Source organism: Trachinotus anak, unplaced genomic scaffold (assembly GCF_046630095.1).
Source record: "Trachinotus anak isolate AG129_WGS33_773 ecotype Australia unplaced genomic scaffold, CSIRO_AGI_Tana_v1 ptg000032l, whole genome shotgun sequence".
Lineage (NCBI taxonomy): Eukaryota > Metazoa > Chordata > Actinopteri > Carangiformes > Carangidae > Trachinotus > Trachinotus anak.
In genome coordinates, this window is record NW_027273883.1 from 11812239 (window position 1) to 11839260 (window position 27022).

At 41.3% G+C, this 27022-nt stretch overlaps 4 protein-coding genes across 6 annotated transcripts; 3 read left to right on the plus strand and 1 right to left on the minus strand.

Moving 5' to 3' along the window:
• Window positions 1-677: 677 nt before the first annotated feature.
• On the minus strand, window positions 678-7251 carry leng9 (leukocyte receptor cluster (LRC) member 9). 2 transcript variants are annotated; one of them, XM_071470894.1, is made up of 8 exons: window positions 7126-7251; window positions 6731-6934; window positions 5062-5155; window positions 4497-4636; window positions 4037-4363; window positions 3668-3926; window positions 2674-2797; window positions 678-2576 (listed from the first exon to the last, which is right to left on the minus strand). In XM_071470894.1, exons 2-8 carry the CDS (start codon window positions 6846-6848, stop codon window positions 1914-1916), a joined length of 1725 nt encoding a protein of 574 aa, XP_071326995.1. In that variant the 5' UTR covers window positions 6849-6934; window positions 7126-7251; the 3' UTR covers window positions 678-1913. The 2 variants fall into 2 exon arrangements, with proteins under 2 accessions (XP_071326995.1, XP_071326994.1); XM_071470893.1 differs by lacking the exon at window positions 7126-7251 and having other exon boundaries at window positions 6731-7119.
• Window positions 7252-7786: 535 nt separating this feature from the next.
• On the plus strand, window positions 7787-15052 carry flcn (folliculin). Of its 2 annotated transcripts, none has more exons than XM_071470895.1 (12): window positions 7787-8066; window positions 8214-8426; window positions 8576-8734; window positions 8858-9079; window positions 9197-9363; window positions 9480-9571; window positions 11707-11870; window positions 12061-12174; window positions 13446-13569; window positions 13693-13818; window positions 14219-14321; window positions 14426-15052. In XM_071470895.1, exons 2-12 carry the CDS (start codon window positions 8214-8216, stop codon window positions 14631-14633), a joined length of 1692 nt encoding a protein of 563 aa, XP_071326996.1. In that variant the 5' UTR covers window positions 7787-8066; the 3' UTR covers window positions 14634-15052. The 2 variants fall into 2 exon arrangements, with proteins under 2 accessions (XP_071326996.1, XP_071326997.1); XM_071470896.1 differs by having other exon boundaries at window positions 7788-8066; window positions 8576-8722.
• Window positions 15053-16607: 1555 nt separating this feature from the next.
• LOC139613904 (uncharacterized) lies at window positions 16608-20055 on the plus strand. The gene is made up of 5 exons (XM_071470920.1): window positions 16608-17161; window positions 17489-17595; window positions 18062-18133; window positions 18458-18604; window positions 18890-20055. Exons 1-5 carry the CDS (start codon window positions 17149-17151, stop codon window positions 19235-19237), a joined length of 687 nt encoding a protein of 228 aa, XP_071327021.1. The 5' UTR covers window positions 16608-17148; the 3' UTR covers window positions 19238-20055.
• Window positions 20056-21443: 1388 nt separating this feature from the next.
• On the plus strand, window positions 21444-27000 carry grwd1 (glutamate-rich WD repeat containing 1). Its single transcript, XM_071470906.1, has 7 exons — window positions 21444-21698; window positions 21828-21945; window positions 23210-23372; window positions 23465-23675; window positions 24608-24753; window positions 25612-25803; window positions 26359-27000. Exons 1-7 carry the CDS (start codon window positions 21476-21478, stop codon window positions 26665-26667), a joined length of 1362 nt encoding a protein of 453 aa, XP_071327007.1. The 5' UTR covers window positions 21444-21475; the 3' UTR covers window positions 26668-27000.
• The last annotated feature ends 22 nt before the right edge of the window (window positions 27001-27022 follow it).

The following is a 27022-nucleotide window of genomic DNA, read 5'->3' on the forward strand; positions in this document are numbered from 1 at the left end:
CAGAGGGCAAAAAAAAAAAAAAAAGTGGGTTCCCAGGGAGTGATGCTGAGAGAAAAGAGGAGGGAGGGAGAGAGATGGAGTGAACAATGAATAGAGAGGGGGGAAAGCGGCATGCAATGGATTTGTAGGCAAAACCAGTTTTCAGTGGAGGCTGCAGAACAGCAACAGCACTGATTCAGTGACAAGGAGGCAGAGAACATGCAACAACATGACACCAGTGATGAGAGCACAGTGATGGAGATGCTACCTGAGGGATCTGACTGAGAAATGCAAATTGGAGATGTAATGGTAAAACACAGCAACAAAGAGTAAAAAGAGTATGGTGTTTGTCTGCCATTGGAGAAAGGGGGGCAGAAGCAAGCAAGCAAAGAGGGAGGGGGCGGCGTTAGTTTTTCTGTGTCACTGAAAGGGAGTGGGGGAAGGGAGGCAGGGAGATAATGCGAGCCAGGGAGCAAACAGTAGAGAGCCAGAGAGCATACTCACTGACTCATGTAGCCTATGTAAAGTGTATGTGTCTATCTGGGAGGAAGAGGGGAGAGAAGACAGAAAATTATATTATGTATGCAAGAGTTGCTCAGGGAGCGTTTATGCAGCTACTGTGTGTTTGTGTGTTAGACCTAAGCAACAGCATCCAGGCCATCCATCCCCGCACTGATAAAATATCACCACTCACAGGATTTGAAATAACCAATTCAATATTTAATGTCCTTGACAATCTTGTTGTTATACTTCATTCCAAAATGATACAAAGGCATCCTTCATGTGGAACACAGTCCATACAATATTCATATAAAACAGATTGTATAAATCATGGAATTACGAGCTGAAGAAAACCACTACTTTGGTTAATTCATGGCTGTAAACAAAATATAATCTTTTCTCCCCATAAACAATTTATGTATCCAGTATTCGCCCTTATGGCAGGTGCATGTGTCCTGTCAGTGTAGTAGCAAAAGAGTAGATATCAAAGACGCCCAGAGTGTGGGCTGCAGGACAAAGTTGGCTGCAGACACCTCATTTGGCCCATCAGATAACAGACAAGAGGAAACATAAAACATTCTTCTTGAGGCAATTTTTGCATTTAAAAGGAAGCAGGTATCCTACTCTACATGGTCAGTGAGTCTCTGACTCAAAGACTCAAAGCAGTAAAGTGAGCAGTTACATCATCTTTCACAATCATTTTCATTGGGTGCAAAAGTACACATGAAAATCCAGTTTCCTCCTGGACCTGAAGTTTACACTGACACATCTTATGATTTACACTGTGGGTGTGGGTGTTTATCATCTCAATTAAATTATTAATTTTGGTCTTTTTTTGTGTAAAGTCCAAGGTTATGTCTTCAAAATGCCTTTTTAGTTTAACCAACAATCAAAAAACCCAAATTTAGAGTTTATTATAACATAAGATTACGTAAAGCAGTATCAGCATGTTAACTAATTAATTAATTTACTGATCATTCAGCTTTTTAAAGATGTTTAATTAGCAAATGTGTGTTTTATAGTGTTTTAATCTTTAATTTCTATCAACTGAAGGAAACAAATAAGAGGAACTTTGCATTACAACATGAAACGGAGCTTGCATTATGAATTCCCTGTATTACGTGTAAACTACATTCATGTCTCATCTTGAAATATCAGTATGACATAAAATGTAGACAGATTAAAATAGATGTATATAGGGAATATAGGGTGTTTACCACTGTCCTGCAGCTCTGCATCAAGTTTCCCTTCACAAAATTGTCTTTTACCCAAAGTGCATCTTCTCTGAATAAATTACTTACATAAAACATTTAAACAAGGACATTAAATTTGGTTGGTAAGGCCACATGGCTAGTGCAGTGATATTACACCCAGTAATATGTCCTGTAATAACATACATGTTTGTAGTGGATGTGAAATGGCTCAGTCTTCTATCATCGAAGAGAAACTGTGCACACAGTCTCATAAAAGCCATCTACTCTGGAAACGCCCATGGCACAAAGATGTAAGGTGTTAACTGGCAGACGGCCAAAATTTAAACCCTTCCCCACCTTAAGGTCCCCAACCCCTTCAAAAATCCTCTCTCCCTCCTTGTCCTCTACCTTGGCCAGAGTGAGGTGGTAGCGTGGGTTGTAGGAGTCCCTGTGGAGCCAGCCCTCCTTCCTGTAGGCTTCCTGCAGGCCACTGTTGAGCTGCTGGAGGTGCAGTTGAGGCTGGGGGCTCAGGAAGAGCACCTTCCCATTGAAATGCTTCAGTTTCACAGGAAAGGTCACAGCCACCGGGGGGTTGCGATCCAAATGGGCAAACTGTCGGAGGATCTCCCCAGCAGCAGCTACCTCAGCTGGGCTGTGCAGCACCAAGAGGCACAGGGTGACATGAAGGCTGGAGACGGTATGCCAGTGAGGGGCAGAGGAGGGCAAAAGGGTGGTGACCTCCTCCTGCAGCTGCTGGAAAGAGGACAGGATAGCAGGAGTGTTGGCCCTGAAGGTGATGAAGTGCGTGGGTCGTTTTTTAGGGGGGCGACCACCACGCTTCTCCTCTCTCTGCTCCAGAGGTGCTGATGAATTCTGGCTAATGTTCAGGGCTCCAAGATAACTCTGTGCATAGTAGAAGAGGAGCACGAATGGCTCTGTTAAACCTTTAGAGCAACAGCAGAACAAGAATGCATGTCAGGGTGAGCTGTGCAGTACTCACCGAAGCATCTTTGTTGCCCTCCCAGCTTTCTTCCCATTCTGCCAAAGTCTCTTCCTCTCCCTCCTCTTTTATAGTCACTCCCTCTTTTTGGAACGAGGAAATTTGGTCTCTTGCAGCCTTAAGTCTAAAATCAAATCAGGGGAGTAAAATTACTCAAGAGGCAGCAAAGTAACTTCTGAGATTGTTTTCCAAGGTTTAGCTTTAACTTCAAACCAAGACACTCCTATAGACATAAATCTCCTAAATATTAAATGATATGTCTTAAAGACACAGTGATATAAAAAAATACAGTTCTAGTCCTGTGTCTTTGTGTTAACTGCTCAACTATCTCAGTGTTATATATGCCAAATATATGTCACAAACATAATGTTTAACTACTCTTATATCAAAATACCTGTTTTCCTGTTGTGCATTACAATATTTTTAAAGACTTCTCTTGAAATAGGGGGTGTATAGATAAATTCATCCACTCAAACGTGAATTGGGGCGACTAGTGAACCGCGTCCATCATATATAACCACACTTGACCTTTAATTCCAGGGTTGTGACTAGCAGAGTGATATCCTGGGTAAAATGTGTGTGTTTAGATGTCAATTGGCAAAAACTTTATTTTAATTTAAAAAAGAAAAAAAGTGTGGGTGAGGATTAATTAATTTATTTCTCCTTAATCCTCCAAATACTGATCTAACAATGCAGGTGAGGAAGGTGTGGGTGCAGGTGAATTGTCTTCTACATATTAAGACGGCGTATTCTCTGATTTTTGACTGATCCAATTGAATATAAAGGATCCAATTTAAATCCCTCTTGTAACTATACCCCACACACATAATCTGGTTTACATTACTGAAGCAAACAATGCTCTAACTTCCATGTCACTTTAAGTTTACATTTTGTACAAACAGGCTCAGGTTGGAACATGTAGAATCTAAAAATGCTACGTTGTTCTGTACAGGAGTTCTCAGTTACATTGATAAGATGAACACGAACACCAGACCTATTTGCAGCCTCCTCCACAACACATGCTCCTCGTGATTGCTCCTCCTGAGAGGCGTTTCCTCTACACGTTGGAGCTGGTTGTGTTGAGTCAGGGGTGTGAATATTCATCTCATTCTGCTCCTCGTCCTCCAGATGTGTGTTCTCAGCGTGAGTACGCTCTTCTGTTTCACTCTCTTCCTGCCCACTGACAGCAGGTGGCTGCTCTTCTGTTGTTTTAATGCAGTCTTGGTGTTGCTCTCGGACTTCTCTGTTCATTTCTTGTAAAACAAACGGTTATTTTCAGTCAGCATACGTTCTGAGCGCACTCGCTTCTGTATATTTTGTGGTTGTGTGTGAGGTGGGGTATCTCTAAATGGCCCTCTCTTACCCTTTACTTCCTCATCCCTTCCAAAGGGGGGAGCCAGAGATTGACCAGTGGAGCCAAACACCCTGTCAGTTCTGCTGTGGCGGTCCCAGACACGGTGCCCTCTGTAGGTGAAGTACTGGATCCTGTGTCTGGGCAGGGCCAGTTCAGCAGAGTAATCACAGTCACAGGGGTCAGTGTCCCAGTTGAAGTCACCGAAGGGGCGCTCCAGCACACCAAGGAAGCGGTCCACATAGCCCACTACAAATTCTGATGCATCCACTGATGAGTCCCACAGGATCCGAGAGATAACATCATCTGCTGTGCGCATACGGGGCTTTTTATTCACTTCTGTGGAAGTGGAAGATAACAAAAACAGAGATAAAAAGTATTTGTGATGGGAAAAGGTGATTCCTTCTTTGGCCTTTTAAGAGTGTGGTGTCATTATCAGATGACTTAGGAAAATAGCCAAATATGCAGTGACCTTTTCCCTCGATGTATTCTGGCTTTTTTGGTTTCTTCACTTTGCCCTTCTTCTTCTTCTTGTGTTTTTCCACCTTTTCTCCATCTGGTGTGTCATCTGGATCAGGGGACACAGCCCCTGAATCATCCAGTGATGGATCACTGAGAAATGGACAGTGGAAAAAGACATTACAAGTCTTAATTCTATTTGACACAGATCAAACATTATTGATGGTATATGAACATTTTGCAACACCCATATTTTGTCATAGCTGAGTTTAAACCTCTGTCTGTGAGGCAATAGGAGCAGCAACTGACAACATAAGAAATAAAAAAAAAAAAATACATACAGGTGGATCATTCAGGCAAATCTGTTCACTGCTAGCAGCTGTGCTACAGCGATTCACAACTTTCTTATTAATGAGGTTATTATAAATAAATAACATGAAAGAAAAAAACAAGACAGGTCTGTCTCCAACTTCTCTGGTGTTGCAGTTACTAAAAATCAATTGAGAGGATGTCTAGTATTTATTTGAAAAACTGAAAGTCCTCTACTATCTTGTTTGAAAAAGGTGATGAAAGCAGACCTGTGACTCAAACGACATCTGTGTCCAAAATGGCACTTTCCCATCAGGAAAAACTGGCATACGTTGACTCCATCCTCAACCCGCTCTGCTGACTCTGTAAATGATAGCGCCACAGAGAGAAAGACAGAGTGAAAGCAAAAGTAAGAGGGGCAGACGTGAAATGAAATTGAGATGAAGGTCTGCAAAGAAAGTCAGCAGCCTTTCAATGTGGGTTCTGCATTTAAATTACCTCAGAAAAGTAACACAACAACGACACAAGAGGAAAACTAATTTTGCCAAAAGCAGGCCCACATAACACGGGCTGACTAGTCTGTGTGAAACTCCCAGTTATCAATATATGTGTTGTTTATATGGTCATTCAACAAGTGATGTCTAGGGCCAGATACAGAGGGGAAAAAACTGAAATCATGAAGTATAACATCCACAAACATAGGTTCCCCACAATCCCTCTACAGCCTGACCCGGGCTATGAGGCAGTGGGACTGAAGAGTGAGGACACAGATAGAAAGAAAGGTCTGTCTGGCAGTTTAAAGCAGTTTCACGAACACTGAAAATATCTACAATAGTGAGGCAGGAGGTTCTCAGGATAGAGCGTTGGCTGTTTACTTAAGCCAGCAAGCAAGATAAATAAAAATATGAATTTACAGTATAATGTGAGATTTGTTGAGGAAATATGTTTCTCCTGTTTGTTTCTGAATGTATTTTTAACACGTTTCCTGTGTCTCCTAAACTCTTTTATTAGATTTCTTCAGATTTTTATCTTTAGCAGGTATGATATTTCAACTAACAGATGAAATCAGAACTACATAAATGATTAAACCCCCAAAGTAAACTGGTAGTGTACAACACAATGGTTCCAATCCAAAAAGTATAAATAATGTAACAGGTGGCAATGACTTGCCCTAGAGGGCTGAAATGTCAGCCAAGTAGTTATACCATGCTTGTTTGCAAGCTCCACCACATACCACACACTCTCCAATGCTATTTCCAGATAGGAAAACTCAATGTGACTCACTGCCCAGATCCTTTAATTTTTAGCGATAAAAATTTCCTGTTTACTACGATGGCACTGACTGGTACCCAGATCATGGGATAACAGCAACAGACTCTTAGGGAGTCTTTCTACTTCTTCCAGAGATTTTAGTACAGCTGACTGAAAGTAAAATACTGATTAACGCCCTTTATTTCTTGTAAAGTTTATCTGAATCTGGGGTTTAGAAAGAGAAGTGGGAGTAAAGACAGTAAATCTACTCCTCATACTGGATTGGAGGTCAGAGCCAATACTTAAAACACGACTCATTTCCTGATTCCTGTAGAGCAGCCCCGCATGGAGTTAAAAAAAAAAAAAACTGGCTGTCACTTCAGTAGTCGGCTCACTTGTTCAGGAATCATTTTCAGTGGCAGGGATTGCAGCCAAGTAATAACTTACCAAGAACTTACCAGAACTCAACTTGCTCACTATAGCACAGAAATGCCACAGTCTGCGGAGTTTGGTTTTAGAGATGGTTATCTAGAAAAAATCCAGACTGACACTCATACAGTATCATGAGTTACTATGAGGAGGAGTTACCAGCAGGTCTACACTGTGGATAACCATGTCTTTACTCACACATAATATGGACATATACAGCAAAAGATAAAATAAAAATGGATGGACAGGGTGATTTACCTTTTAGGGTTTCTTCACCACTGTCAGGGTGAGCTGAGACCCCAGCCTCTGTCAGGTCGGTCCCATTATCTCTGTGGTCCTCTGCTGACTCTGTGACTCCTGGTCCGTCTGATGCCATGTTCAAATCTACTCTTTTCAAAAGCGATGCTATTTCAGAGAAGTGTCCCTGTGGTATCTGCTACCACGCCTTTAGCTTTGTTTGACCTGACAGAATAAGATAACCTGACACTCAGAAAACATATATCAGTCCCACTTTTCTCAGCTGCTGCGGAAGTGATCGATTAGTCTTGTACAATAGTATGGGATTTTCGCAATTCAACAGCTCCTGGCTAAAATTATTATTATTTAAAAGAATTTCAACGTAAATACACCTTTAAAAGTAATCTTTGACATACCTTCCGTAAAAGCAGCCGTTTATGATTTTTTTTATCGTCCTTTGACCCCGAGTTTGTTGCTCAGAGGGAAGTATGGGTAATGTAGTTTTCATTTGTCCTAAATCAAAACATGACTTTGTAGAAACTTAAATAAGTTAATATAAGTTATATTATATTATAATAGTTATATTGATATTGACAAATAAATCTGTTGTTTCTTTTCGCTTTGACAATATTATAATAGCTTTAAAAGGTGTTGCAGTTAATGCCGCTTTCAGGCACGTTGTTTAAACCATAATTATGAGTTGGAAACCCCATTCATGTCAGCCTCTGATTATAATTTTTACTTCGAGTCGGACATATGGACAATTTGTGACACAAACAAAATCTTCGACTTGGTGAAAAGACCGACATTTACCGATATGTCAACAATGTGTCGGCAGAATGCAAATACATTTATAGGAGCGACGCAGTCTTTGCATATATATATATATATCTGTTCTCACTTGGTAACAAAAAGCACATCAAAAGACGCTAATTTAGGCGGTTTATCTGATATGACTACAATGTTAGCACTAGAGCTAGCCACTTTAAAACAGTGCTTGAACGCTCCCAAATCTTGGATTAACGGCAGTTTTCCCTGTTCTTCCCATTTTTGTCGGCGTCACTTGAACGCAGCATCATGGTCGTGCGTCATTTGTGCCTGAGCGCCTGACTCTGCTTCACGTGATGCGGTCTGTTGTTGTCAGTTAGCTTTAGCAGCTGCACAACCTGAGCTAAGACCTGTGAATCTCTGAAATACGGACTAAACTGAAAAAAAACAACAAAAAAACTGTCTGGTTTTACCACTGCCTTAATATGCTGTTTTGTATATATCGGCATTTTGGACACTGCGACCAATGAATGTGCTGTAAAGTTGCATTAAGCGCCAGTCATTTGTTCAACCTGGGTCTCTGCTGAAGGTAAGACTATGTTAGTATTATTTAAAATGACAATGTCTTGACTCTGGTGGAGTCTGATGATAGGAAAGGCGAGACACTGACTATTAAGGTTCACATATGAATCACAGATATTCAATACAATAACTAATCTGGAAACTTCTCTCTCAGATGAATGCTCTGGTAGCTCTCTGTCACTTCTGTGAACTCCATGGCCCTCGGACGTTGTTCTGCACCGAGGCACTACACCCTCCATCCCCATCCCCATCATCCCAGGCAGGGATCCCAGCACCCGGGGACAGGGACCGAGATGGTGACCGGGAAGGTGAAGGGCTGACCATGAGAGCAAATAGCTCAGCCTCACAGAGAGGGGAAATGTGTGAGGTGAGTGGTGGGGGGGGCAGACCAAGTCAACTCACCATGACATTATCAGAAATTTGCCTCAATCTGACCCAAACCACTCTCCACTTCTCCTACATTACATTCCATACTCCTGTCAGAGTGCTCATCCTCCTACTCTCCTTTCTTCATAGGGATGTCGATCTCTACCTGCGTCTCACCCAGGCTTTGTGAGCATTGATGACGAAACAGGCATACGCTTCCTGAGCCACCAGCATCCCAGACAACCTCAGCTTTTCAGCGTGGTCCGCCAGGCCTGTGTACGCAGCCTCAGCTGTGAGGTAAACAATGACGTACGTCTGCATGTATGTATGTGTGTGTGAGTCACACATCTCATACACGAAATAAACACCCTTTTTTCTTTTTCCTCTGTCTCCTCATATGCTTCCTCCAATTTTCTCTGTCTGTTTTGTCAGGTGTGTCCTGGCCGTGAAGGGCCAATTTTCTTTGGAGATGAACAACACGGTTTTGTGTTCTCACACACCTTCTTTATCAAAGACAGCCTGGCCAGGGGCTTTCAGCGGTGGTACAGTATTGTCATGGTAGCCATGGACAGGATCTACCTCATCAACTCCTGGCCTTTTCTGTTACGCCACCTTAGACTCACTATACAGAGCCTGCAAAGCACAGCCCTCAAGGTAGAGCACACACGGACACTACGTGCCTTTATTCAGTTTACTCAAATAGAAATAACTTATTCCACAGGTATGTATCTATTACATCGTCTAATGTCTTGGTGTTGCACTCTGCACCAGGTGTTTGACAGTGAACAAGGAGTTTGCCCCCAGCGAGCTGTGAGGATGAACAGTGTGTTTTCACCTGCAGTTTTCCCGCACCAAAGGAGCGGCAACGCAGCCCGATCACTAACTTCTCTTACCCAGCATCCCAACCTTTGGGCCAGCCTGCACTCCTCCTTTAGCTGGTGAGTTGATATACTGTCAGTCCCACTATGACATACAAGATGTTGTCTCTTTCCATGTGACTGGTGTGTAATCGCTCACCTAGACATACTGATGTGTGCTTTCGCCTCATTTCCAGGCTGCTGAAGGCCTGTGGTAGTCGTCTGACAGAGAAGCTGCTCGAGGGAGCCCCTACTGAGGACACACTGGTGCTCATAGAGAGACAGACAGGTAGACACATTGTCCTTAATTAAACAGCATGATTATACTGTAGCACAGAACTTTGTATTTACTCATCCATCTATCTGTTATAAAAGACAATGGCAAGAAAATTGAACCCTTTGGATTTACATGTATACATTTGTCCTATCATTTAAGTTACAATAATGAACAAACACAATCTATTTTAACTAATAACACACAAATCATTGTGTTGTTCTTCTCTATACTGGAAACATCACTCAAACAAGATTGGATGCAGGGTTTACAGCTTCTTTGAATCATAATGAAACTTTAGTTTTAGTTTAGAAATTTTAGTTTGCTGTTCACAAGAAGCATCTGATGACGATGATAATGTGATGTGAAGCATGCCTCATAAAAAAGATCTCAGGATACTTATGGTCAAGAGTTGTTGATTTGATTTAAACTGAAAGGGTTACAAAATAATCTCAAAGAATTCTGAGATTATTCATCAGTCTACAGTCCAACAAGCTGTCTATAAAAGGAAAAGATTTAGTTCTGTGGCTTCTCTCCTTAGAAGTGGGCATCTAGCCAAGATGACTCCAGAAGCACAACGCAGAATACTTAGTAACATAACAAAGAAATTCAGAGAAAATGCTAAAGGCTTGAAGGAATCATTGGAGCTGTTTAACATTTCTGTTCATGAGTCTGCTATACACAAATCAGGGTGCATGGTTACCTGGAGCATGGTCTCTTGCCCTGGACACCAAGGAGGAAGCTGCTGCTCTCCAAAAAACATCACTTTTCCCCTGAAGTTTGCCAAAGAGCAGTTTGACACTCAACACAACACTACTGGGAAAATGTTTTATGGAGTGATGAAACTAAAGTTGAATTGTTTGCTAAGAACATGTATGTATGGTGTCAAAAGGGCACAGCATACCAACATGAAATCATCATCTCAAGGTACCTTCCATGATAATGTCAGGGAGGCTGTCACCTGCTGGAGCTCTGTAGAAGTTGGGTGATGCAGCAGGACAATGACCCTAAACATCAAAGTAAATCTACTACTGAATGACTCACTACTAAGAAAATCCACTTCTGGAGCGGCCCAGTCAGAGCCCAGACCTTAATCCAGTAGAGATGCTGTGGAATGACCTGAGGAGAGCTGCTCACACCAGAAATCCCAAGAATAGGTTTGAGCTGAAGCAGTTCGTAGGGAAAATGGTCCAAAATTCCTCCTCAAAGTTCTGCAGGTCTGATCTGCTGCAAAAGAAAGTGCTAGTGCTATAAATGTTTAATATGTTTGTTCAATAAAGACAGGAAAGATTATAATTGTGTGCATGTAATTAGTGTAAAAACATTGTGTTTGTTTAAAGTTGTGCCTTAGATTAAGATCTTATGACCAATTACTTCAGAAATTTAGTTTCAAACATACTTTTCCTTGCTATCAGTCAAAAAGAACATAATTTACCTTGTTGGACATTGCTTCAACATGTCTTGCTTTCTAGGCAAGGTGTGGCCTCTTGATGGAGGGTTACATCAGCAGATGTCATGTGTTTGCACAATGTTTCATCAGTCTTAAGTCTTCTGTTAAAGTTTGATTCACTGGGTTAGCTGAAGCAGAGACACTCTGGTCATAAAAACAGTGAATCATTTAACCATTGTACACAAATGCACTGCCTTTCCAAGCAGAGGTTAGTCAAGATTTAGAAAGTAATTAAAAGGAATTGGTCAGTCTGATTTGGCTCTTATCTTGTTTCCTAATATTAATACTTTATTCATGTAGCAAAAAAAGGATTACAAAAAATTTGAGGTACATTTAAAATGCCCATTTGTACAAATTAGTTTTAATGTTGTACAGACTTGGTCAACCTGATACTGTGAGGGACACAGTACACAGTGACACAGGGACCACCATGCGCTGGATAGTATTAGCAGTAATCTATTAGTATATGTATTAAATAAGTCAGCGATGCGTGGTGAAATTGTACAGCATTGCTTTTGATTTGGAAAGAGATGATGAGTAACGTGCACATCACGTCACATTTTCTAATTTTAGAGTGTGATATAGGTCAAGCCATTTCTAATAGTTTCCTTTGGAATTCCCCACATTTGTAATGAACCTTGTTTTTGAAACATTTGCTCATTATCAGATCTGCTGTTGTGTCTTTTTGTTTTTCTAAAAGAGCAAGAGGAGGAAATGAGCTGCTGGGAGGGAGCAGAAGGAGGTGCTTCAAAGTCACAGTGGCACCAGTCAAAGAGCGAGCTGGGCCACGACTTCCTGTGTGATGATGCAAACTTAGATGAATTACCTGGTCCAAAGTTTAGGTCACTGAGACACTTGAGACAGGTAAACTTATGTACTTTTTGTTGCACATAATTGCATTAAATTAACTATGCAAGTTCACAGAAAACTGAAAAAAGGGAATTTATAGTTTTTATGGCTTTAATCTGATACATTTTAGTTCATGATCATACGAGAAACAAAGACACATACTGTAATGGCGTTGTTGTACAGTAAGATCTCATTCATTCTGCAGGTCCTTGGGGCTGCTGAGTTTCGTCAGCTAGCATGGCACGTGCTCATGGGAAATCAGGTCATATGGAGAGGTGCACACCCTGGGCTCATCCAGTCAGCATTCACAGTACTCAAGGTACTCCTACTGTACTACTGCATCCATTTCTGCCTCATCAGGTGTTATTATGGTGCAGGTACATGGGAATTAGGACGAATGATAACACCTGTGAGGGGCCTGGTCAGTTGAGCCATGGTATAATATGGTGTCATTAGGTAAAAGGAGTGTACTATAACACACCTACAGTTGTTGTAATCATCTAACTCTAAACATACCTGTTTTACCTTATTAAGGTTGGAAAGATTCCTTATGCAATGTAAACCATCGTGTTTGTGTTTTTAGTTATTTCTCCATAAAAATATCTTTGTTTATTCACTGTAATTTTTTTTTTCTAGACACAAAGCATATAATTATTTAAGCTATTTAAAGACACGCCCTGAAATTATCTTTGCCTGTACATGTTTTCAAGGCTTACCTCTCTATGCAAGATACACAAAGGAAACAGAGCATGTTACTGTTTTCATCATATGATTATTGTTGTTGGATTTTGCTGTTTCTTGAACAGGTTTTTTTTTCTGTGATAATTTTTATATTGTTTTAATATATTTTGAACTGTTATTGATTGTAGTTACGCCATTGCATGTTTTCTGCTATGTCCCAGGTGTTTTTCACAGCAGACACTTGACACATGACTTGTCATTGTAGCGTAGGTGTTACTAATAGCATGTATAATGGCTCTGTTGTATTCAAGTGTCCCACGAAGCTATCACAGGGTGACAGTGAAATGCTAAGTCAACTGCTAATGCCTCAGCCATCATTCATGTTATTATTTATACCTGTGACGTGTAAAAATGTCTGCTGTGAAAAAGACCTATCCCACAATGTATGTCAGCATTTAAGACTAAAGCACCTACACACACGGTGCCCACCCACAGATGTTGACCCTTATTTTGTGTTATTAAACCCCTTCTCAGGGCTGTGTGGACATCTGCAGACTGTCCTTAAATTGTCATTTTCCCTTTGCTCTCCTGGTTGTGTTGTTCCACTTTTATGATTTTGTTTTTTAAAATTTTAGCGCTAAATAGAAACAGAACAACTGTACAAATATACAGGTAAGTGGGTTCAGCACAGGGCTGGATATTATTAGGTCACACTGTGTGGCGTCCTCAGATAATTCCCAGCCCACCTCCACCCAGCCTTAACCTGAGCAGAGGTCTAATCAGCCAGAGTAAGTGAGAGCATCCAGTGTGGGTGCAAAGGGCTACGAATGTTAACTTCATCTCACTGAAAAGCGAATTTCCTCCTCATGCTACTTTTCTAATCTGAGTCTCTGTCCTCTCTCCCATCAGTCTCTGCTGCCAGTAGGCTGTGTGCGTTCTGTGCCATACAGTGCTCAGTATGAGGAGGCCTACAAATGCAACTTCCTGGGACTCAGCCCAGATGTGCCCATTCCAACCCACGTCAGCAGCTCAGGTACAAGAGTCTCTAAAACCACACACTGCAGCACACTACAGTATGAAGAAAACGTCTGTCACAAACTATTGGCCTGTACCTGCAGTTCACACTGTTGATTTTACCTTATGTTTTGCCCTGTAGAGTTTTCAGTGCTGGTGGACGTCGGCACAGAGAGAAACTTCCAGATCTCAGCTGTAGGGGACGACGATATCTGCTCACTTTACCAGTTCACCATCAGCAGTGGCAACACACAGCCTACAGACAGGGGTGAGCATAGCTGCCTGAATTCAGAAGTAGTCACTGTATGTTTACTGCCACTCAGACATTCAGACATGTCCCATCCTGCAATGTTAAGAATTCCTTTATATAAAAAAAAAGTAAATAAAAAAAAAAAAAAAGATCTGCATCCACATCAGAAAATATTTGGAGCATTGGAAATTTGTTCGTTGGCTCACAGCCCATCTTTCTACCAACTGTTATTCAAAGGTGTTTTATCAGCACGACACATGGATGAAAGGGATCAAAAAGATAACTGTCTTGGAGGTTTTTAAGTTGGCAGGAAACATGTTATGGTCAACTTTGACAAAAGGTTGAAGTGTAGAATAAAGGTAATACGATGAACTTTAAAAAATAATTGTTACACTGAATGTTTGCACTCTTTTTCCAGGTCCCACATTACTGAACAAGCTCGAAGTGGCTCTGTCTAACGAGAACCTCTCTGTGGACGTCGTATCTCACTGCCTGCTGTGTTTGAAGGAGGAGTGGATGAAGTGAGTAAAATTCACTCAGTCTTAATGAAGACCACTTGGGTTAAAGTAAGATTTCACTATTTTGCATATGAAAGCCCTCTCATAGCTAATTCTTGCTCCTTCAGTAAAGTCAAAGTGCTGTTCAAGTTCTCCAAAGTGGATGGGCGAGGGAGGGAGGACACCCAGAAGGTTCTGGCCCTCCTTGGCGCCACTGGGCCGGGCGAGGAAGACAACGTCAGGCTCCTCAAATTCTGGATGACTGGACTCAGCAAAACATACAAGAGTCATTTGATGACAGCTGTCCGGGGAGGGGAGAGGAGCCCCAGCCAGTGACTAAGAGAAGAAGAGGGAGGAAAAGAAGTCAGCATGGGGTGAAGAAAAGGAAGGTGAAAAGGCTTGGGGGGCGGTTCCAGAGGAAAGGAAAATGAAAAGCAAGAATCAGTTTGTTAACTGTTTGGGACTTTTTGTGGAATGAAAGTAGATGAAATGGACGCCACAGATGCTTTGGCTCATCCATTATTGTCTTTTAAGTAATGAGAAATTTATTGTGTACCTAACCCTGATTATCATCCTGCACAGATTAACACAGTCAGTTGGGATAATATATGAGGGCTGTTGTTTGTCAAAGGGAATCACTGTAGGAGACCACTTCGTTTTAATATGTTACATTTAACTTATTACAAAAAGGCTTTGCACTTTGTTAACTCTTTAACTGAAGTTTTAAATGAAATAAATTAATGTGAACAGCCTGACATTCTTTTTTTTATTTTTTTTTATTCCACAATTGGCTCCATCTTGTGGTGAACAGGAAGAATAGAGAGAGAGAGAGAGAAAGGGGAGTGTAGAGGAGCAGCACTTCTCTGCCAGTTCCCCACTCACTTGTTCGAGTGGCTGTCGGCCAACAAGTCTCCAGTGGTGTAAGACAACACTTTTAAGGTTTTTCTGGTGTCCTTAAATGTACAAATTGGTTGCATAACAAGGCCTCACTGCAGTACAGCCGACCACATCAGCAGGATTTTGGCTTCTTAATGAGCCAGTCACACACGGATCCACTAAAGAGCTGTGCTGTTTTTTTTTTTTTCTTCCATGCCACAGTTATTTGAGCCTGTTGCCTTGCAGAGTCCTGCAGACCTTAGTCGATAAAATGCAACAATATAAAGCTTTGTTTAAATTGGGATTTTTTTCCTATGCAATGATTGTGTCAAAGTTCAAACTCATGTGTTAGCCCACATTGAAAGAGCACCGAGTTTATAAATAATAGGATTGAAAAGGAATCTGCCACTCAGCACTGTTAGTATAGTGGTGCATAACTATTAATTTTTTTATGCTTTTCTACATTTAACTCAAATCTGGATTTCATTTAGCAACTTTCACTTATAAAAGCACAAATTTGCTTTGCTGCAGCTTCGCAAGTTAGTTACATACATACTTCCCCAACATACAAGCGACGTATGAAACAGGAAGACAGCACAATGACTGGATATTTATACCCGTCATTAAGACATATAGTGAAGGTGAAGAGGTTTTGAGTTGATGATGCCTCTGGGAGAGGTGATGCATTGCTCACAGCGAAGCTGTTGCTCTTTAGTTTTCCCCGCAGCAAACATGGGACTTTTGGAAACTGTCTTGCCTCCTTTGGCTTGTGTTCAAAAAGGACACACAGAAGAACAATTCCTAATTGTCACCAAGAAACAACTATGTGCTTCCTTTCACTAGTAATTAACTCCTCTCCTGACACCTAACTGAAATCCAAAATAACATGGCGCTTGACACAACCTGAGGGGATAGAACAACACATTGCAGACAGAATGAGGACAGCTGCGCACAATATTAGATCACAATAACACTGTCCATTTCCGTGGAGCTGATTTTAATGGTAATGACTCAAGAATGGCTGTCACACATGGAATGACTTGCAAGTTCTGGCAATGCAGTGTTGCAATCCTGTTTTGTCAGTTTTTTAAGGAATGTGATTTGGGTTCATTTTAAAACAAAAAAAAACAAAAAAAAAAAAGCATGATGATTAAACAGGATGATACTGCACATTGACTCTGAAGGGATAAAGAGCAGGAGATCCACAGGCACAGAGGTGTGGGGGAGAGTCCAAATTAAAAACATGCGCGCCAACTGCATGACTAATTCTCGTAGGGCCTGGTTTGGATGGGGGAGGATGGGGGTAAGAGGGTGGGTGTCGGGGAATGTGGGGAGCAGGGGGGAGGGAGCCGGGTCAGTCAATAGTGAGGTAAAACGTGTAGTGATGGGAGGGGCTGAGACTTTAAGGGAGCAGATAAACCATCCAGCATAGCACTTTCACTTTGAGTGCAGCCTGTGTCAGAGTGAGGATACACAGAGTGGACAGAGGGAGAGATAGAGAACAGGAGGCAGTGTCTCTCCTGCTTTATCCACTTTCAGGCAAGAGGAGAGTGATTCAAATTAGGCTGTTCAGGAATATTCTAGGTCAGTAGTGAAAGGGAGAGAGGGAAAGGGAAAGAGATATAGGGGGGAAAAGGGAAAAACAAACAAAAGCTTTGATAGGGAAAGGCTGCAGCCACTCAGGCTTAAGTGGGAAAATCCAAAGTGAGAGAGCAGGATGGCGTGAGAGGAAAAATGAGGCATTTTTTTGGAAAGTACCAAAGGAACTCAAAAGGAAGGAATGTATAAGGGATGTCAACAAGAAGAATAAATATCAAGCTGTGAAGGAGAAGACACAGCAGCGTACACTCTGTGTCAAAGACCTTAAGAAACCACAGAAGAGGAAACTTTGCCTTTCACAGACTGATACAGAACCCATCTGCAGAGAGATTGCCGTCAACAAGAGACATGGAGAAGTGTCCATTCAGATGAAAGGATGTCACTGTCAGGTGAGAGACAAGAATTAAATGCATGTTTATGCTTTTTGCGTTAACATTCTCCCAAGAGTCCGTGGGTAAATAAGTTTAACCAGTGAATTAAAATTAATCTGATGAGTCACTTTGTGTTGGTACAATAGCATTTCCGGTGTCTTAGTTCAATTAGAGCTGTTGTAATAGCAGTGTCTGTTTCGTGTTGTTTTTGCAGAAATAGCTAATTGCCACAGGAAATGATGTCATGTTTCTCTTGCCATTTGAACACGCAACAAACCACAGAAAGTTTCCAGCAATTATATGAATGTGTTCTGTCTCTTTCCGTCTCACTCATGTCTCAAACAGTGCTGCTGTTGCTATCACTCTTGACTGTCCAATGCGGTGGATGTCAATTTGACAAGGAAGTTGTGAAAAACATTAAAACGACCATTGACTCTAATCCGACTGGATTTGTAAGTGAAATCTTTGCTCATGATTTTTTTTTTGTTGTTGTCCTTTTTGTGCTCTTACAATAACATGCATCTTCCTTGTAGAAATGATAGTTTGTACTTTTTCTAACCAAATTAATGTGCTGTTGTTTTAAAAAAAAAAAAATATGGCATTGCTCTCATTGGCTGTGTTCAGTGAGTTGGTTCAACAAGATGGTCAAAGGTGAAGGCACTCAAATGAATGAGTCAAAATAAACACCTCCACCTTGTTATCAGATAACAAACAGTTACAGCTCTGTAGCGCTACAAAGTCGAGGGGATCAAACATTGTGTAGATTCACATGTGGCTAGTTTAGTTGTTCTTATTTTTCTTGTCGACTCAGTTAGTGTTAAAGTTCAACACAGTAATTATGACATTGTAAATATTATCTTATTTCCTTATCTTTGGGTTTATTCTCATCTTTGCCTTTTTTTTTCTATCTTCTTTCAGCGGACAGTATTTCCAAAAGATTACTATGTTGTACACCACTACACAAAAAACATGTTGTGTGACTCTGATCCGGTGAGTTACTCATCAGATAAAAAGGGAAAGTGGGATTTGATGTGCAGTGCATGGGTCGTAAATCTTAAAGTCTTCCAGTTGTTATCAACATTGGCCCTCTACTAAAAAACATTTTGACTTATTTAACAGGATAATCAGTAGCGCTTATCCAGTTGTCAGCTATAATGGGCCTTGTAAATTCTCAGTCTAGCAAAACACTTTTCTATAATGTAGCTTTGAGTCTGGTGTATAATTTGGCAGTTGATGTGGCTCTTGGTAACTTGTCACATGTGTTTTGCATGCTGAATCTAATCTGCGGTTGTTGTGTTGTACCTCTCTCTGCAGTGTTGTGTGTTCCCTGCTGCAGTAGTCCTCCTGGACTCCTGGCATGTGCTTCTCAGAAACCTCTGGGATGAGCACTTAAATCACTCCTTAATTCTCGACCTGAGGCAGACACTGGATAGAATTATTAAAAAGAACAAAAACACAGAGGTATAGTTTTCTTTCAACTATATGTCTTACCAAAACACCTTCTTTTAGTCTATGAAAGAAAATTTAAGTTTAAAGAAACAACAAGGCCTGAAATATCACTGGTTATTTGGCATGTGATGGCTTGCCACATTAACATCAGATTTTGAATTTTTGTTTCAAACATGAAATCAAATAAAAGTACATTTAACATTGCTCCTTAAAGATTCTGTGAATGCGTGTTGGGGGTTTTTTTTTCCAACTTTCTATTGCAAATATTTATGTGCTCCTTTTCTTTGTCTCTCACAGAGGTTCCAGGAGGAGATGGACCTGGCCCATTACTCCACATTATCTTCCTCTCCTGAGGAACTCCTCAAGCTAACGTCAGAACTTTTTGCTAGGTGGCTCGATGTTGTATGCTCACCTTTGATTGAAAACTGCACCCTGCCCACTTTGCCCCCCTCTGTTGAGAGGAAGGACTACGGACCATCAAGGGCCAGACTCTTGACCACCCGAGCTATCAGCAGTGTGGACGAGGGACAGCCTGATAAGATGGTAGACATTACACAGCTGCCGTCCAGCAGTGGTACTCTCTCCTTATCATATCCTGTCTGGAGCCCCTTGCTACTCAGACTCTACTGGTGGCTGCAGCCATAGTAAAAAGGATCTTTCAGATGATGCACACAAAAATGCAAGACATTTCCTGGCACTGAATGATTGTTTCTTATATTTGTGTCTGTGTTTAATGCAGTAAGCTTTGTTAATATGAAGTGACATGCACGGGTTGCATTTAATGTCCAAAGTTAGTTTGAATAGCTATGTTGACTGTCCAACAGTGCTCTGTAACAACTGATATCACAGATATAAGCATATAGCCATCCTCTGTAGAGCTGGCCACAACCTCCAGCTAGCTATGCTCTTCATGCTAACAAGAGATAAATGCCAAGCAAGCCAATGCACATAAGTCTCGTCTATTGATGTGGATTTCATCACTGTTTACAATGAATATTATGTAAATGTAAAATATTATGGGTGTTTACTTTTGTACATAAATGTAAATTAAAGACATTTAGATATATGCATTGCTAGTTTTTGGTTTAACTCTCCAGGATATAATATCCCAAGGTTTGTAAGCTACAGTATATTTATTGTGCTGTTACCTGTTTCCTGTCAGCAGTGATGAAAAGTAACTAGCATTAACTCAAGTATTGTACTTAAAGATACTTTTAAGGTACGTGTACTTTATTTCAGTGTTTCTATTTAATGTCACTTTCTGCTTCTACTCAACTACTGTTCAGAGGGAAATATTGTTCTTTTGACTCTACCACATTTATCTAACAGCTATAATTACTTGTTACTTTTCACATTAACATTTTACCTGTAAAACATGTGATCAGTTTATAAAATGTGATTCATTGTTATAAATCATACTATCCATCCATTTATTAAGTCATTAAAATCAACTCCATTTTACACATGAATGCATCAACAATACTAACCTAATAATATAATTATAATAGTATAATGATCACAGGGGGTGTTTCACTTTTGGTACTACAGTGAACTAACAATACTTGCATACTTTTACTTCAGTGTAATTTATGACTTTTGTAACAGAGCATTGTTCCATTATGGTATTGCTGATTTGTTTATATTTGAGTATTTCCTCAGCTACTGTTTGCCCATAGGAGTGATAGACATTTACACTTTTCTCCATTTGGCGAAGAGAGATTATATTTTGTTTATGGTTGCACATTCCAGCAACAGGACGCGGAGTTTATGTTGGAGTCGACATTCATGTGAGCTTCACTGGCCCTTTTACAGAGTCATTTCCTATGTAGAAACCCTTTATAGCTATTTTGTAACTCTGATAAAAAAAAAAAAACTGAGACGAGTTGCAGATGAGAGAGGAATGTGCTCTGGATGGGACCCCGGCTCCGGAGATGTTATGTATGAGCCCTGTCAGGATCCACACGAAAAATAAAAGTGCAGCATTTGGTGCTCACACTTGCCCATGCTTGTACACACCCACACATTTTATGTGCGCCATTGTCCTCACCGGACCCTCCTTGTAGTTTCATAATCCAGAGGTATGAGGCATATGCGAACAATTTTTTTTTATTTTTTTTTTTGACTTGCACCTCGAGTTTTCACGGACCCTTTTTTTTCCCACAGAAATTAAGTCATAATTTGGACAGACGGGACAAACGTAATGCAATTTGAATGCAAAGAGTTAGACAATGTTAGAGCTGGAAGACTGAAATGAAGAAAAAGGCTTAAGTGCTATCCTTCTTGGACTGTGAGCTTGGACTTTTTTTTTTTTTTTTTTTTTTGGTGAACAATGCTCATTTCCACATAACTGTGACTGGCAAATATTGAGCTGTCTAGTTGCGAGGCTGCTGCCAGATGCTTGTTTCCCATCAGTGGTGCAGGGGCGACTGACCGCGGCGTCAACACCACGCCGAGCAGGTGTCACCTTCACTTACTCAGAGGATGTGCAAGATCCTGTGTCGGGTCAGCACATGAATAAGACCCCAAATGTGGAAATGACTCATCTGATTTCTTTTACGAGTAATTCTCCAGGGGGATGAGGGGCCCCGACCCTGAACATCCACTAAACTCGTAATAGTGTAATGCCGACGTAAAAATGAATATTAGGCATAGCACTTCTGGCATCTTCCAAGGCAAATATTTGCAAGTCTGATCTTTCCTGGCAGCAGAGAGCCAAGCGCCAAAGGGGCCAGCTGAATTCCCGTAAATGGGGGAAGAGACAGAGGGAGAGAGGGGGGAGACGTAGGGAGCGAGGCAGCTCGGGAGGAGGGAAAGTGCGGGGTGTTTAAACCACGTGGCCGCTCCCCACACCGGAAATACGGGAACTTCTCCGCCTCTGCCAAGATGTCTGCGCCTGGTGAAGACACGTTTGCCGAGGAAGGACGCGAACTGGAGGAGATGGACGAAGCCGGCAGCGACGACGATGAAGGGGTGGAGATGGAAGAGGAAGGAGCGGGCGGAGACGGGGAGAGGAAAGTGTACGTGCCCGGGATCGAGCCGCTTCAGCCCGGGGAGGAGCTGGAGATGGACCGGTCTGCGTACCGCATGTACCACGAGTGTCAAACAGGCAAGAGTTGTGCCTAAAGTTGCTCGTTTGTCAGCAGTGTGTCGCCGAGCAGGAGCCCACAGGTTGATTTCAGCTTTGTGTGTGTGTGTGTGTGTGTGTTTTTTTTTTTTTTTTGTCTCTTGTGTTCAGGTGCTCCGTGTCTGAGCTTCGACGTCCTGAGAGATGGAGATGGGGAAGGCAGGGAGCAGTTCCCTCTGTCCATGCTGCTCTGTGCGGGCACACAGGCGGACACAGCCCTGAGCAACAGGTCGGTACTGACCTCCAGACAGCATGAACTTCATAAACATGTCCATGGCTGTGGCTGTTCTGACCTCACAATAATCAAACATAGATCAAAGCACCACTGAGTTTCAAAATACAGGGTAATGATTTACTTTGTTCAAGTACTGTACTTTACTAGAGTATTGTTATTACGTTTATCTGACAGCTTCAATCACTTTACAAATGAGCATGGTTCATAAAACTCAAAAACAACCCGACCGGTGAAGCTGAAGTAATGAACTCACAATGCAAATTAACATTAGTTGCAGTTCTATACAAAATAGTTAGTTCAACCAACTGCAACAGAAATGATCATTTAAATAAATGCATAATAATCAAATGATATAATAGTCATAACTAAGAGACATTTTATTGTATTGAGTACTTTTGATTTTAATACTTAAAGTGCTTTTTCCTGATTGCACACACACTTTTATTTCATTTTCAACTCTGGACTTTCACTTGCATTAACTTGATTGTTTTCACGGTGTGGTCTTAATGTTTTTACTTAAGTGAAGGATCTGAAAACTTCCTTCACCACAATGTTGCTTTACCAGGACATTATCAGAGATGGTGTCCAGGCAACAAGGCTTATGAAAGTCTTACATTTAGAAACAGTATAGATACTTGGTTTGATTTCTCTGTCATGAACTTACATCTGCCATGCTTGTATGAAAGAACATACTTCAATAACTGAAACATATAGACAGTTACATATATATCCCTTCGTTTTCATAGTTTAGGATATTTAAATATGTAATAACTAATAAATAATAAATAGTGTGTTTATTTAAATTTGATCTTGTATCTGACATATAAGTGTGAGATAATTGTCACTGACGGTGCATATTATTGTATGGAGGTACTTTTCAGTAATGGCGAAATGAAAAAGCTGTTTTGGAAGTGTAACATCTAACCATCAAGGTCCACAGCAGAGCCGGATGTTTTTGCGGACAGTTTCAGTTGTGTTTTGACATCATCCACAAAAGCAGAGTTTTCCTTTCAGTGTAAACTTAAAGGTTCATTTAGAGGTTGATATGAAAAGTTGTTTATGTTATTTAGTTTGATAAAACTTGAACACTTGAAGATAGACAACAGATGGCCTTAGAGACTTGTCTCTTAAGTGGGGTGTTATCTTCTGCATACACTGAAATAAAAACTTTAGGGTTGTATGCCGCTCAATAATAACATGATTGTCAGGTAATTTGTTATCTTCATCCACTTCAATGCATCACTGAACTTCCTTGCAGACTTCTCGTCATGCGAATGTACAACCTTCATGGAACAGAGAAAGAAAAAGAGGGGGAAGAAAGCAGTGATGAAGAAAGTGATGATGAGGAGGAGGATGAAGACAAGAAGCCACAGATGGAACTGGCCATGATGCCTCACTATGGAGGGATCAACAGAGTCAGAGTAAGTTGTCCATTCTGTAAATGAAACCATCAGATCTTCAGATTTTATTTTCCTGTGTTTCCCAGTTACTCATTTTGCTGCTTCATTTCCAGGTGACCCAGCGCGGGGAGCAGTCACTGGCTGCTGTCTGGTCAGAGAAGGGACAGGTAGAAATATTTGACCTCCGACCTCAGCTGGAGGCCGTCCACAGTTCTGCTGCAATGGCAGCTTTCATCAAACAGCAGAAGGAAGCCACAGCTCTTTTCAGTTTCTCAGGACACATGACCGAAGGCTTTGCAATTGATTGGTCACCTACAGTACCTGGTGAGTGAGTCTTTAACCTGCAATGAAATTTACAGACAAAAAAAAACAAAACACTCTCATACTTTCTGGTCTTGTTGACACCTGGCATTAATCTTAGGTGACCGCAATACGTTGTGTGCTGTAACTGTAAACATGCCACGAGCTGCACCTAGTCTACTTTGTAATGTGTGAGTAACATGATAAGAACAGTCTGCACTAAATGTAAAGTATAATTTTCTCTCGCACTCTAAATAGTCTCTGCCCCTGACACCTTAACATCAGAGGTTACTGTGTAAATTTCCAAACTGCATCTTTTTTAAGCCACAGACAAACAAATCACTTTGTCCCTTACAAGACCTCAAGTTTGCTTGTTGTTTCCCAAAATAACTTATAAAGAAAATTCTTATGTGCAGGCAATTTGTGGATTTGCAAACACCATTACACCCTTGGATCCAGACCCACATCAAATCATTAACTTGGCTTAACGTTCTACCAAATTAGATTGAAACCTGGGTTATTATGCTTTATGTGAAACAGACAGAAAACATAACCTCCTTGGACAAGAGGAAAAAAACATTACAGTGTGCTTTGCAAAATGGTTGGCAATAATGTATAATATACACACACGTTGTAGTCGTAGAGGTTATATTGTGCACAACCACAAAGAATAAAACTGTAACAAATTGGGTGCAGCACTTCGGAGAGGGGACCTCATCAGAATAGCTGAGTGTGCAGTAGGTGTTAGGACAGAACAATAAAACGGGAAAAAGAGTGAGCATGAACGGGCAGAACTGCAGCGGAGTCAGAATTCATCTTGAACATATAGCAGCAGCAGCAGCGGTTCATATTTTAGATAAGTGTAAAAATTCTGATTAATGAGCAATGTGTAAAAGCATATATGTGTGTCTGTGTCGACTAAAGGGTTAACTGTTGTGCCTGTGTTTTATTAACAGGTCGTCTTGTCAGTGGAGACTGCAAAAAGAACATCCATGTGTGGGAGCCACGGGAGGGAGGGACTACTTGGCAGATTGACCAGCGACCTTTCAGCTCCCACAGCAAGTCTGTGGAGGATCTGCAGTGGTCCCCTACTGAAGCTACAGTACGTTTGTAGAATAGTGATGACACAGTGGGTGGGGCAGATGTAGACGGTGAGTGGTTAGCACTGTCCCTCAGTGCAAGACTAAACCTCACTTGGACTGAGTTACATCTTTCTGTTTGGCTGTGGTTTCCCCCTAAATCAGAATCTCATGCGTGCTACATACTAGACATGCGTGTTGAGATTTGACATGCTCGTTATCTGTTCTCACTTCTCCCTTGACCACAGTGCTGGCCTCAGAGCCGGAGTAGCTTCACGGATCCTAAAACAGTTAGCACCATTCAAATGCAGAGGGTCGATTTCTCCACAGGGATTATTAATGTCAATCTGATCTTTCCAGTTGAACAGTGCTTCACAGATGTTTGTGTGGAAGAACAAGGTGTGGAGAAAGAAATGAATGATTGGAATGAACTGTGTTGTCTTTAAAAACACAGACTGTCGCTGTGTGCCATTACGGTGTTGTGACTGAGAATGACAGACTAAAATATGCTGTTTATCTACTGTCTCAGATGCTACACTTAAAGTTAGTCACTGAACTCGTTTGTGGTATGTGGATGTGCACCCCACAGTCTGACATTACATTGGTTGTTACCGTTTTGCTTCTACCTTACTACATGGTGTATGAGTGTGCACTGTGTTTTTTGCTGGTGTAGTGTCCTTTGGACGCTGTACAACCTAATTGGTGTTGACACACACACGCACACACTTCTCCTAAATACTACAAAGCAACAATTGATGCTTTTAAGACATGCAGTAAAGTTCCTTATTTGTGAAGAGCAGTTAAGACCAGTCAGTCTTTGTTTTGTTAATCTTTAATCTAAAGTTTAAGTCTCAGAATCTGTTCTCTCTCCTTGGCCCCAGGTTTTTGCATCCTGTTCGGTGGATCAGTCTATTCGTATCTGGGACATCCGTGCGCCGCCCAATTCAATGCTCTCAGCCAATGAAGCTCACTCATCAGACATCAATGTGATCAGCTGGAACAGGAGCGAACCATTCCTGCTGTCAGGAGGGGACGATGGGCTTCTGAAAGTATGGGACCTGCGACAGTTTAAGGTAAAAACCAACATCAATTTATCTGAAATCACTCATTAATAACACAATCGTTCAACTTACGCAAGATGATACAGCTGAGAATTATACAGCTATGAATTATCACTTGTTTTATGTCTTACACTGAGTAATGATGTTATTGTTTGGTAGAGAAAACACTCCTAAGGGCTTGTGCTATTACACCATTTAAAAATCCCACACCTTTACAGTTTGGCAGCCCCACCCAACTAATTATTATTGTTCCATCTTTTGTCTGTAACACAATAGTGTAATGTAATTATTGCAATTGTTGCTTCCCTCCTAATAGAGAGGAATTTTATTTTGCCTTTAAATGAATAGTTTGACATTGTGTTAAATATGTATTTTCTCTCTTGTCAAGAGTTTGGAGTAAATGTCAGATTATTCCTTTAAAACACACTCCTGGAGCTTGGCAACGTCTGGCTGCAACTTAGGAAGCACAAAGCAGTAAAACAGATTTTATGAAGCAGTAGCGCTTGATGTTGTTTGTGATGACACAGCTGTCACACCTCACTACTTTTGTTCCATCCGTACCTGTAGACTGGGCGGCCCGTGGCCAACTTCAAGCAGCACAGCGCACCCATCACCTCGGTGGAGTGGAGCCCCGTGGACTCGAGCGTGTTCGCTGCCTCGGGAGCTGACGATGTCGTCAGCCAGTGGGATCTGTCCGTGGAGTCGTGCGACGTGGGTGCCAGGGTGGAGGGGGTGAAAGACTTACCCCCTCAGCTACTGTTCCTGCACCAGGGTCAGTCAGAGATTAAGGAGATCCACTGGCACCCACAGATAACTGGTGTGATGATCTCCACGGCTCTGTCAGGATTCAACGTGTTCAGGACGATATCTGTGTAGTGTTACCGTGTGTGTGTGTGTGTGTGTGTGTTGTGCGTGCGCGCGCGTGTTTTAGAGAAATGGATGATTTTGCATTTACATGGGTAGTGCACATTTAATGTGCATATTTGTAATGAGCAGTAAATCCATATGTTTCATTTTTAAGGAGCTTGTAATAATGTACATAACCTGGTGTTCAGGTAATAATTTTTCTTTTTGACAGTTATTTCCCAGTGTAGGTGCCATATGGTGTTATTGTCTTTACCACCAAACTTTCAGTCTGTATGTTTTACAGATGTGTTGACTATTTTAGGCATTCCCTAGTGCATGCTTAAAATAAAATGTTAAAAACCATAGTTCTCCTGTTTTTACCTGA

What these genes read in the sequence shown, in the direction of transcription:
- leng9 (XM_071470894.1), bottom strand. Translation starts at nt 6,848, where the DNA reads ATGGCATCAGACGGACCAGGAGTCACAGAGTCAGCAGAGGACCACAGA. An exon ending in TGGTGAAGAAACCCTAAAAG is followed by an intron (nt 5,156 to 6,730) that starts GTAAATCACCCT and finishes TATCATTTACAG; the next exon opens with AGTCAGCAGAGCGGGTTGAG. An exon ending in GTGGAGGAGGCTGCAAATAG is followed by an intron (nt 2,798 to 3,667) that starts GTCTGGTGTTCG and finishes ATTTGATTTTAG; the next exon opens with ACTTAAGGCTGCAAGAGACC.
- flcn (XM_071470895.1), top strand. Translation starts at nt 8,214, where the DNA reads ATGAATGCTCTGGTAGCTCTCTGTCACTTCTGTGAACTCCATGGCCCT. An exon ending in AGAGAGGGGAAATGTGTGAG is followed by an intron (nt 8,427 to 8,575) that starts GTGAGTGGTGGG and finishes CTTTCTTCATAG; the next exon opens with GGATGTCGATCTCTACCTGC. An exon ending in CTGCACTCCTCCTTTAGCTG is followed by an intron (nt 9,364 to 9,479) that starts GTGAGTTGATAT and finishes CCTCATTTCCAG; the next exon opens with GCTGCTGAAGGCCTGTGGTA.
- LOC139613904 (XM_071470920.1), top strand. An exon ending in TGTTGTGTGACTCTGATCCG is followed by an intron (nt 18,134 to 18,457) that starts GTGAGTTACTCA and finishes CTCTCTCTGCAG; the next exon opens with TGTTGTGTGTTCCCTGCTGC. An exon ending in AAAAGAACAAAAACACAGAG is followed by an intron (nt 18,605 to 18,889) that starts GTATAGTTTTCT and finishes TGTCTCTCACAG; the next exon opens with AGGTTCCAGGAGGAGATGGA.
- grwd1 (XM_071470906.1), top strand. Translation starts at nt 21,476, where the DNA reads ATGTCTGCGCCTGGTGAAGACACGTTTGCCGAGGAAGGACGCGAACTG. An exon ending in GACACAGCCCTGAGCAACAG is followed by an intron (nt 21,946 to 23,209) that starts GTCGGTACTGAC and finishes ACTTCCTTGCAG; the next exon opens with ACTTCTCGTCATGCGAATGT. An exon ending in GGTCCCCTACTGAAGCTACA is followed by an intron (nt 24,754 to 25,611) that starts GTACGTTTGTAG and finishes CCTTGGCCCCAG; the next exon opens with GTTTTTGCATCCTGTTCGGT.